The following is an 11482-nucleotide window of genomic DNA, read 5'->3' as shown; positions in this document are numbered from 1 at the left end:
AGAGAAAAAGCCTTCTCTTCAAGTATACGGCCGTTCGAAATGTTAATGAAGAACTTGTATGGTGAGAAAGAGATCTGAAAAACGAGCTAATGGCTGTTTTACTTATTAACCAACGCGCCGTTTTGATTCGATAAATTTGGGCCATCAAAAATATACCTTCCTATCCATATTTAGCACCATGGGATATCTGGTTCTTCTCGAAACAAAATATGCTGAAAGGGAAACGTATCGACATTATTGAAATGGCCACGACTAAGCAAATGAAAGCCTTATCAGGAATGCTTCCAGTTACGGATTCAACGTTGGGATAGCAGTACTTTGAAAGAAATTAGTTCACCGTATTTTTGTTAACCCGTCGTATATAATTTTGATATGCGTAAATGATTACTAAAATCGAAAGAAACATTTATCACATTCTACAGCTCTTGAAATTTCACAAATTTTATTTGGAGAATCAACTAGATGAAGGTAAATATTTCAGATATAATCAATAAGAAGTGATCAATTAGGTGTTTTTTTTATCCAGCTCTTCTCTTTGGGAAGCAGCAAAATTTTCAAAAAATATATAATCTGAATTTTTTAACTTTTTCTAATATCCAAACATTGGTACAAATGGATAATTACTCGATGAGGATGCCCAGGTTTCGAAAGGTAACATCACAGGTACTGCATATAGACCTCTAGGTTGAAAATGAGTTCTGGAATGTTTCTTTAGGTGATCTTTTCTTCCGAAACGTTTACCGCAGTGGGTGCAAGGAAAAGGTCTAAGTCCGGAATGAATTCGCTTGTGTCTGGTTAATTCTTCGTTTCTGGTGAATGTTTTTCCACAATCTTTTTCATCGCATTTAAAGGGCCTTTCACCTATAACAAAAATTTTGATAATAAATTTCATGATAGAGGAATAATCAATAGTAACAATTTTCAAAGTCATAATGATGTTTTTTTTGCATAAAACAAAGTAACAATAGTAAAATAAATATAATAGGAATATTTATAATGTTGGAAGAAACACGTAAGCCGAATGGTAGGTTACATCTCTTTTCCTCGGAGAAGAAAAAAATAATTCAAGGAATTTTGTCATCAATTTATCAGTCAAAACAACAATTGTAGTGATCAGCAACAAGAAGGTACAGTAGTGTTCACTTATTGAAGAGACGGAACGAGTATTACAAAAAAAGAAATGAGGATGAACAGCGAATAAGGAGATGTACTATAAGTGTTGTGAATAATGAAGGAATGCTAGGAAAATAAACAGAAACAATTAATCAACTCAAATTTACGGAAGTACTACCAAGGAAACGATTAGAAATAGAGCATTTTGCTTTTTCCAGTTTGTCTTTCTAGACCTACAGTTTTTCCGGAGAAAAATAGGTATAAACAATGAAAAATCGTAGAGTTTTATGCCGCCCTATGAAATCGATGAACGTACAAACAAGAGAAATTAGTTGATAATCTAAATTTCCGGATGCTGTAAGGGTATGAAGCGATAGATAATAGAGAAGAATATGTTAATTTTGTTTCTTTCATTATACTTGAATTAAGTCATAAAATGCTCCCTGTAACTAATCAGGTTGTGTATATTGTATCATATAACTGGTAAATTGAATTTAAATCTTTTGGGTTCATTAATTTAATAGGCGATGTAGTCAGTATTTCACGTTTTAATTAATATACACAATTTTAGATTCAATTCAATTATAATAACCCAAAATTTTCAGCAAACTCGACAATAATTAATTCACTATTTTATATAATTGTTTGTATTCTCTCTATATTAATGAATGTTCTGTATTATTGAATATGAAAGTTAAGTAAGAATTCATTCAACGTTTATAACATTCTTTTCGTTAATTTTTACTAAACTTCATTGATATTTACCACTACTCGTTTATTGAACTATGAACTTGATGCTTATGTGCAGGATAACTTGAGCTTTTTGAATGTTTTGATTCAATTCAAATTTAATATCGACAACAAATACTGCTGCATTTTTGACAGTCAGACATGAATAAATTACACAATATGTCGTGAAAAGCGAATGAAATGAAGAGCATGTACCATATGTAAAAGACTTAATAACAACCCTCAAAATCTTGTAGTTTACCAAAAGTTATTTTCATGTCGAAATTATAGTGCTTATTCCAATTAATTAATGTAGCTTAATCAAAATAGAATATGAAGAATAAAAAATGAATAAGTAAATGTTTGAAAAGGATTTAAAGTTAACCCTTTAACGGGCATGGTATCATATGTGATACCATCTGTTCAATAATTTTTTTAAAAATCGGCGGTAAACCTTTGGACCTGGTTCCTTTTCTCAGGGCAAGGGAATTTCATTGTGAATGTGTTGGTCACACTGTTTTACGTCCAACGAAAGTTATAACAACATATAATAAGTTAAGTTATTTTCTGTTATTGTACAAATAATATAGTGTTTTTTTGGAATGCGGTAACTTGTCTTAGCTTCATAATACTGTATTGTATGGAATTATGGAAAGGAAAAATCGTGATAACTGATTTTCTGTTTTAGAAAATGCATTTTGTGTAGGTATAATATTTGATACCTCGCCCGTTTACGGTAAAAAAGTTGAAATGATTTCTTTTAAACAAAATTAATACGTTTTTGATAACTAAATTGTTATTCAATTGTTTATTGTTATTTATTTTGTCTTTTTTATATCAAGACAAATTATTTTCATTAATTAATTAAATTTAGTGATTTTGCCATGGGTTTTCCTCATTTTTCGCAATCATCATAATGCATTTTTTCAAAAATAATTACGTTTTTGCTTGACTAGTAAAAGAAATTGTTTCTTTGATGCCCATTCTTAATCTTTGGTTTTTTAGTTTTATTATTATTTTATATATATATATATATATATATATATATATATATATGAGTTTTTATTTTTAATGAAATTATTTTGAGCGTTGTTGTCAAATTTATTGCTCTCACCTTACTGATACGATTGAATGGCTACGGGCCTTGTTTACCTTTCTTTAAACAAAAAATTCTGATGTAATTTTAGCTAAATTATAGAAATGTTTAGCTAAATAACTATAAATTTCAGTACCCCCTAAAGCGGTATCAAATATGATACCTTATTAAAACATTTTTTTCTAATATCTTACTTGAGGTCTAAATGATGGGAAATCACGAAAGCAAGAAAAAACGTCATTGGTTAATATCTTGTCAGTTTAAGTACCTTCAAATTTAAATAAAAATTATGTGGCTCGATTGTGGCTTTAGTAAAAACAAGCAAAAGGAATATTATTTAAACAGATTAAAACAAATAGTAGATGAGGTGAATTGATTTATGGCGGTACAAAACGAACTCAGTGGATAGAAAATGAAGTACAGTCGCTTAGAATCAGTTTTGTAGTGAAATTTGGAAGTAAGTCGAAATCGGTACATAATTATCAAATCTATCGAATAGAATTCACCACAAAACTCATTGATAAAGCTATCACTCACCGTTACATTGCCTGACGCGCGTTTCGACAACCAAGCTGTCGTCTTCAGAATCTTCAGAAATTTTATCTACAGACTCTGAATATGATAACTTAAATCAAAACTCCCCTCAGACTGTGTAATTGTGAGTGTTGATGTAATGGTATTTTCTACTCTAACGACGTTAGTATGACTGTCAAAAAATTAATCTTTATTTTGAAAATATGAAATTCTACGATGTAGTTTTGCATTTGATATGGATAAGAAGGTATCTGAAATGTTTTGGAACGAAATTTCGTAGTTATTTCATGTTGAATCAGTAGCTGGTCCATTTAAATTATCTCTCAAGTTTGCTTGAACTTACGATATTTGTGACTTTTGCGATTGTTGTGATAATAATCACTTATATGCGATCACTTCAGAACGTCTGCTCATTCACAAATAAAATGTCTCACTAGAAACTGGTGTTATTGATAATTTGAAGTGTTGATTGAATATTATTTATTATGTGGTTAAAGAATAAAAGAAACAGGAAAAAAGTTACATGTATATCATCCAAAAAGTGCCTTATCCGATGTTATGCTTGGTAAGTAGCTTTCGTGGTTTTTAAATCCGAGTGATGCTAAACGGTCCCGGACCGTTATTTGCCGTAACTACTTGCCCTTGTTCTTAGCTATCGTCTAATAAAAATACGTAAGATTATAAAGTGAATATTTGTGTGAATGTGTGTGCAATTTTTTACATGCAAGGTTACATATGAAAAAGTTATCCACAAGCTCACTCGCATTAAATATTCAGACGTAATCCAAATGAAATTTTTCGCCGATATGTCATAGTAGATAAAACTTGAGTAGCTCATCACGTTATAAGAACAAAAATAGAATCGATATAATGAACTCCATCTGAGGAACTTGCTCCCAAATAATCGTTTTTTTGTCCAATAGGGTTAAGTTTGGCCACTCTGAAGATATAATCTTCATTTATAATATTTAGTAAAATGCGAAAACGATAGTTGGTTAATATAACGTTAATTAATTAATAATTTTTAATAAGAAAAATATATTGTTCCATACAAACAATGCGTCTGCTCATTCGTCCGGTATTGTTGCAGATCTATATAAATGCGTTATGGTACATTTCCTCATCCGCTAAATTCACCTGATGTGGCTTCACTCGATTAGTTTTTGTTTCCAAATTTGGTAGAAAGCTTTTTGAGACAAGTAATGAGGTAATGGTAGAAAAACTCTTTTATCAAATCGCCCTGGTATGTCAACTAACAGTATCGATGCAAATTTTTCCTTATGCATATTTCATTGAAACGATGTTGACAAGATATAGACAAATCAAGACATTTGCAACTGACAGCTCAATAATAATCATCAAAGAACCTCTACTATGTAGTTCTTGTTTTTTCATTATAATTGATCCAATTAAGAGATACAATCTCCAACGAGTCGGTTCCTCCCATAATTTGTAAGGAAAATCCTTTGAAACTTATTCAACGTTAAAACGAGATATGCAAAATATGAAAAAAAAAAATAATACCAGAATATTTTTGAATAAAAGGAATAATATTTGAAATGCACTACAAATGTCTAATCTAATAAAAGTAAAAACAAAGTTTTTCGTTAAGAAAGTTCATTTTTCGGGGGAAAGATATGTGAAGGAAATTATTGACGATAAATTGCCTATGAAATGGGCAAAAGAATCCTCATAGGAATTTGTACTTTCTCAACTATATGTTTGAATAAAAACAAATATTAGCCCAGGTAAACATCGGAGAAACATTAATCAACAACTTAAGATTCGTCTATGGTTAGGCCGAGAGCGAAGAAGATCTTCAAATCCTATTAGAGAGAATAAACCGAGAATGTGGAAATGTAGGACTCACTATAAATATTGAAAAAACTAAATTCATGGTTATAAGTAAAAACTATTCTTACACTGAATGGAAAACAAATAGAATGGGTGCAAAAATACCAGTATCTTGGTTCAGTAGTAAACGTCCTAAATGGATCCAGACGAAGAAATCAAGATCAAAGCCGAGATGCCTCCAAAGGCATTTCTCAAGTACTCCTCAATATTTGTAAACACAAATCTAAATCTGCACGTCAGAACAGGATTCATGGAATGTCATGTCTGGTCAGAACTGCTGTACGGAGTAGAAACTTGGCCCTTTAAAGCTCAAATTATCTAAAAACTTGAGGCATTTGGACTGAGAGAATCACCAACGACGAAGTACTGAGACGCATTAGTCGTAAAAGAAAGCTGTTGTTGACAATTATTAAGATAAATTAAGACAAATACCAACTGCTACAGAATATGCAAGGCAGAGTAGAGGGAAAGAAAGGCATCGGTAGGAAGAAGAAATCCTGGCTCCGTAACATAAGAGAACGGACAAATCTCAGCGTCGGAGAATTGTTTAATGTTGCGAGGGACAAAGACGAGAGAAGAAAAAGAGCCCAGCTGTACATACTTAAAAATCATTATATAGTTGAGAATCATAGCAAATTATTCATAGTGTCAAAATATTAACTGTGGAAACTGGGCAATCTTGTTATCTCCAAAATCTCCTTCTACATCAACATCCGTTTTATTGTTGACGACCCTAATAACCAGTATAAGGTTAGTCTTGTAGAATCAGCTACAGAACAATGGGAAAAGCACTGAAAAAGAAGGTGGATAGGAGCAAAACCAATTATTGGGACAACCTACAGGGGCTGAGACAGGTAAAGACTCTTCTGGGAAACTATAACCACAATAGATCTGCTGAATATATCAACCTAAGTAAGAGCAATCTACGAATACTAACAGGAGTCCTGTCACCTCAACAAACACCTGACGACTCTAGACTTAGCAGATAATGTGGCGTACAGATTTTGTTGCACTGAGGACGAAACCTCTATCCACATTCTCTCGAAGTGTGAAACACTACGGAACTCCAGAGTATTACATCTGGGAGCGTATGAAATAGAAGATGAAGATCTCTGGCAATTGAAACCATCCCACATTCTAGACTTTTCAAAAGGATTGAGATTGATGGATCAGCTGTAAACCTGGGTTCTCCACTATCCCAGCAATAAATGGGGACATAATAGATCATTTGAGTCGCGGTGTATACGAGAAATCCATAAATACATGCATACTTACAAGGTTGGAATGTTTTCAGATTTCTTAAACCTTTATCTAGATGAACAATGTTTAGAAGATTATCTTAAACCAAGTTTTATTAGTGGCGTTTTGCTAAATGTGCTTTCAGATATAATATTAAGCCGACATTCGCCAAATAAACGCGTTCGTAAATTTTTCTTTTATCATATTCTTGAATCACCCAATATTTCTGGATACTATATATTCTTCGCCAGAACTAACAATTTGAAAGAGTTTCAGTTTTTATTGGAATTTTTTATGTTATAATTTATTTATAATATAAATTATAGGAAAAGATTTGTGACAACGAATAGATAAATAATTTGAGTACAAGTGTAACTTAAGATTTATTTTCTTGGAAGCCAAAAGAACGTTCACGTAAAAGTATTTGCTGAGCTCAAAACAGAAAAAGAATATGAGAGGAGCAGTAAACAAAGAGCAATGCTTATAAGAAGGAATTAGGAATACAGATAACTCAAAATATGTTAAACAGCACGCTTTTATAAGCTGCATTTGTATGTAGCGGGATGTTAGAACTTTTTAGGTACTTCAAAACTTAGGATGTATTTAGAGCCAATGAAAATATAATTATTTCAACCATTTTGTACCATTCCTACCAGGTTCAACAGGGTAACATGTAGTAGGATCTTTGGGCGTAATTTTTTCCAACTGTGAGTTATCAGATACGTTCAAAATTTTGGAAATTTCTTTAGGATCGATGACAATACAAAAACTTTTGATATATTTCTCTATTATACTGAAGTCGTGAATTAACTAATAATTTGACAAATATTCACTGCCAAAAATAACGGTAAATTTATAGAAATATTTAGAAACTGAAAACTGATTTTTAAGAGGACCTGATTTATATGATTTAACACATAAATCGTTGTTAATTTTAGTTAATAGAATTGGAAACACCCAAGAAACAAATAACAAAGAAACTTACAGATAAGTTAAGAGTGGTAAAATTATTCTTAATTTCAAACAAGATAAACAAGCGTTATGGAGGGTGGAATTGCTCTAAAGTCGTAGAAAGTTATAATGGAACATACCGGTAAAACATTTAAAGTTGTTAATAAAACAAAACAGTGTCTTTACAGTGAGGATTAATTTGAAGTGAGAATGTTTTATGACTTAACAAAATATGAGTATTGAGCAGTGCCGGATTAGCCACGTAGTAAAAGTAGCAAACGCTAAGGGTGCCGTGAATAGGGAAGACCCACGCACCAATACCTGTCTCGATCAGACTTTAATACGGGATACGCCCTTTATGAATCATTACTTAGCTATGCGATCCATATTTTTAGATATTGAGCTAAAGATCTCACCGGATGTAAATCATACAAGCAACAACATTAAGACGAATCAAGCAAAATACAAAGTACGATTTTAGAAACTCAACTACATTCGACGATTTAGTCGATGGTTAAACAGTTGGAACACGTTTTGATGTTCAGGTCAGTGTTTACTACACAGATGATTTGGAGAACAGCCTAGGCAACGAGGTGCTGAAAACAGATGTGAGGCTACTGTTATTGACAGAAACAAACAACATTCCTTGAAATTGCTATTTTAAAAACTTTTATTAAATAATTCTTTAGAGTCGTGTTTTCCAAACACAGAAATTGCTTTGAGAGTTTACTTGTCTCTCATGATGATTAACTGCAATGGTGAACGTTCTTTTTCAAAAATAAAACGCATAAAAAATGAGTTAAGGAATAAAATACGTTAAAAACGAATTAATCATCTTACTTTGATGAATATATAGCATGATTTGCTTAAATTTGCTCGTATTACATCCAGGAAATTTTTTTGTTATAGTTTTGTTGATTTAATAGTTTTAAGTGTTATTTCATCACCTCAAAGTGAATCGGTTTACATTTACATTTACAGGATAGTCAGCTAACTGATCATAGGTAAATTGATTCAAATAACTTTTTCTCAAGTATCATTATTGTCATTTACTAACACGAAGATATATTTGAATTTGATTGTTCGTAGGTTACTTTGATTGTATATAATAAATATTTAAAATGAGAAGCGTTTGAAATATTTTATTACCCAAAAGTTTAACAAAATAACCAACTTAATGTGTAAAAGTAATAAAAAATAAACCAGAGGTCCCTTGGCTGAATTAGCTGCAGGCCCCGCGCTGGCTTAATCCGGCACTGATATTAAATTGTGACTTGTAGTTTGGTGATATTGAATGAATAAATAAAATAAAAAATGTTTGTCTAACCTGTGTGTATTCTGATATGTCCTTTGAGTTGTCCGTTGTTAGAAAATCCAACATCACAATGTGGACACTTATATTTTTTTGGTCTTTGTTTTTTCGCTGCTAATAATTTTTCGTGATGCTCTTGACTCAAAACTCGCATATACTCTTCCAGTGCTATTCCTTGAGAAAGTGCTTCCATAATGAGAGGATCGGCTGATAATCCGGCAGGGTGAACCAGTGGCGATTGTATAAAATCCGGATAAACTGTAGGATAAATTTCCACTGGATAATCAGTGAGCGTCTGCTGTTGTTCCGGTAAAGGTCTGAAGCTAATCTTGTTTTCTTGTGACACTTTTTTACTAGTTTTCATTTCTAAGGTAGTTGTCGATACTGTATTATCTTGAGAAACATTTCTTAGATCGTCAGCGCAATCCCAAGGTCTGAAAATTTTTTTACCAGTTTTTGCTTCGCAAGGATAATCGTTGAAGAACATTTTTTATAAATAAAGGCACTGTATCAGTTAGTAAGGATAACTGAATCAGTATATACTAAACATGGGTATATACTCGTGTTTCTATAAAAAAGGGGCAGTGCTTATTGATAGTGGGGGTAGTTGATATAACAATAACTAGACCCTCTTTGTTGAATGAAATATATCGTACGATTTTGGACCTTAGGGTGAATGAAAGGCGGTATAGGGTGTTGGTAAGGGCTGTTAAAGGGGATTTTTGTTATACTTTGTAAGTGTTTCCATTTTTTCACGGTTGTCAATTTAAATCTGGAGTATTTGCGGTACGTTAACAACTGAATTTGGCTTTCAATCGTTTTCGCAGGTATAATTATTTTTTTTTAAAGAATAAATTATTTTCTGAAAAAGGTAGCTAGTTGAATGTCAAACGATGCTGACAAGGGTTTGGATAATTTGTTCGACAGTATTAATTGTTTATTTATAACTATTCAACCAGTAATTTGAATAAATAACACTACTTCAACTTTTGTTTTCAAATGTAATGGTATGTCGTGTGTAGGGTCATTGAAAAGCAAGTAAAAAATGGAATCATATCACACCTTTTTTCCTCAATATGTGTTTTGGGAAATGGGAAAAAATTCTGTTGCTGAGAAAAAATTTACAAGAATCTTTTCAATTCTATATACGTAATAAATATTACTGTATTAGTTGGCTCCGATATTTTCAAATCCAAGTAAGTATTTTCAATTAAATTTAAAAAAAATCTTCATTATTAGAAATTTTCAGACAAAAACAATATCCCAAACGACAATAATTGGTTATAACAAGATGGTGCCCTACCTCACTATGCGTGTGTGGTAAGGCAATACCTAAATAATGTGTTTCCCAGAAGATGGATTGGAAAGGCCACTGTGATCACTCGACATGAATCCTTCAGACTATTTCCTGTAGGGTCTCTTAAAAACATCGTCTGTAATAAACAAAAATTAGAAAATAGGATTACCACAGAGATAAGAAGAAATGAGCAGTCTGGGATGTTGCAAAATGTATAGCAAAGTTTTAAAAATCGCATGGCTCGTTGTATTGAAGTAAATGAGCAACATTTTGAGCATCTGCTGTAATCGCCTTAACTGTAGGTTTTCTAAAATTCGTAATTTTTCTATTTTACAAATGTGGATCTACTTCTAACTTGATGTATAGGGTGATATATTTGAAATAACAAAGTTCATTATTTTTCCGGAAAAAGGAGAGATTTGACAACAATGTTAATACCACCATAATACCGGCCGTTTCACAAGATCCTCGCGAACAAAAATTTTTAAAAATCGTACAAGCGGTTTCAAAGATAATTGAGGCGTTTCACACATGAAACTCACTCTGTATATTTAAGATGAATTCGTTTTCTATTAACAGGGAAAAATATTTCACAATAAACAATAATAGCATACAATATGTCAGTTTTGTTGTCAATTCGAAAATTCGCGGGTCTACGTGGAATTTAAGTGTGGTTTCTAGTCAACAACTATGAGAACATTTCAAATGATTTTTCCAAAAATTCAATTAAGTTTGAACGCAAGAGTTAATTTAGATATCTAGAAATGTAGATAAATTTGTACTCGTATTTTCTATTAATTAAATAGGATTTTAATAAGTACTTGTAGGATAATAAGCATTTACATTGTTTTATTAAAGAATTCTCAAATTTTAAGTATGATTAAAAACATTCAAATCTGTTAACAGAAAATATAAATTATAAGCGCTCTCAAATAAGCGTGCCAATTTGAAATCCCAAAGCTGCGTCTACCTTTCATATTTTCATTTCGACACAATGCAACATCAATCTTTGAATTCTTTGATATGGACAGTAGTTCCTTAAAGCACACAATAAGAATCCTTATTATATATAAAAATGAATAAAACCCATTTGGGACGTGTATTCTTCGGTCAAGAAGTTTAGCGCTGTATTCGCTGGCGGTGGAATAATCCATTTTATGTGAACAATGCAACGGAACTCTGTATCTGAGGCGGTTTTCTGTCAGAATTTCGTCCGTTTATCTAATTTAAAAACGTCCATTCCCAACGTCGCAAATAAAAATATCGAAGGAAAACGAATCACGTAATAATTTGAAAAAATAAGATAAGATATTCAAAAATGAAAATCATTCTCTTGATCAAAGATGAGAGATAAAGT

At 31.9% G+C, this 11482-nt stretch overlaps 1 protein-coding gene across 1 annotated transcript; it reads right to left on the bottom strand.

The window, feature by feature from the left end:
* Positions 1 to 589: 589 nt before the first annotated feature.
* On the bottom strand, positions 590 to 9315 carry LOC130444336 (zinc finger protein 112-like). Its single transcript, XM_056779461.1, has 2 exons — positions 8844 to 9315; positions 590 to 861 (listed from the first exon to the last, which is right to left on the bottom strand). The coding sequence occupies exons 1-2, from the start codon at positions 9313 to 9315 to the stop codon at positions 590 to 592; spliced, it is 744 nt and encodes a 247-aa protein (XP_056635439.1).
* Between the last annotated feature and the right edge of the window lie 2167 nt (positions 9316 to 11482).

This window comes from Diorhabda sublineata, chromosome 1 (genome assembly GCF_026230105.1).
Source record: "Diorhabda sublineata isolate icDioSubl1.1 chromosome 1, icDioSubl1.1, whole genome shotgun sequence".
NCBI lineage: Eukaryota > Metazoa > Arthropoda > Insecta > Coleoptera > Chrysomelidae > Diorhabda > Diorhabda sublineata.
Note: the sequence above shows the minus strand (reverse complement) of the source record. Positions and strands in the feature narration are given on the sequence as shown.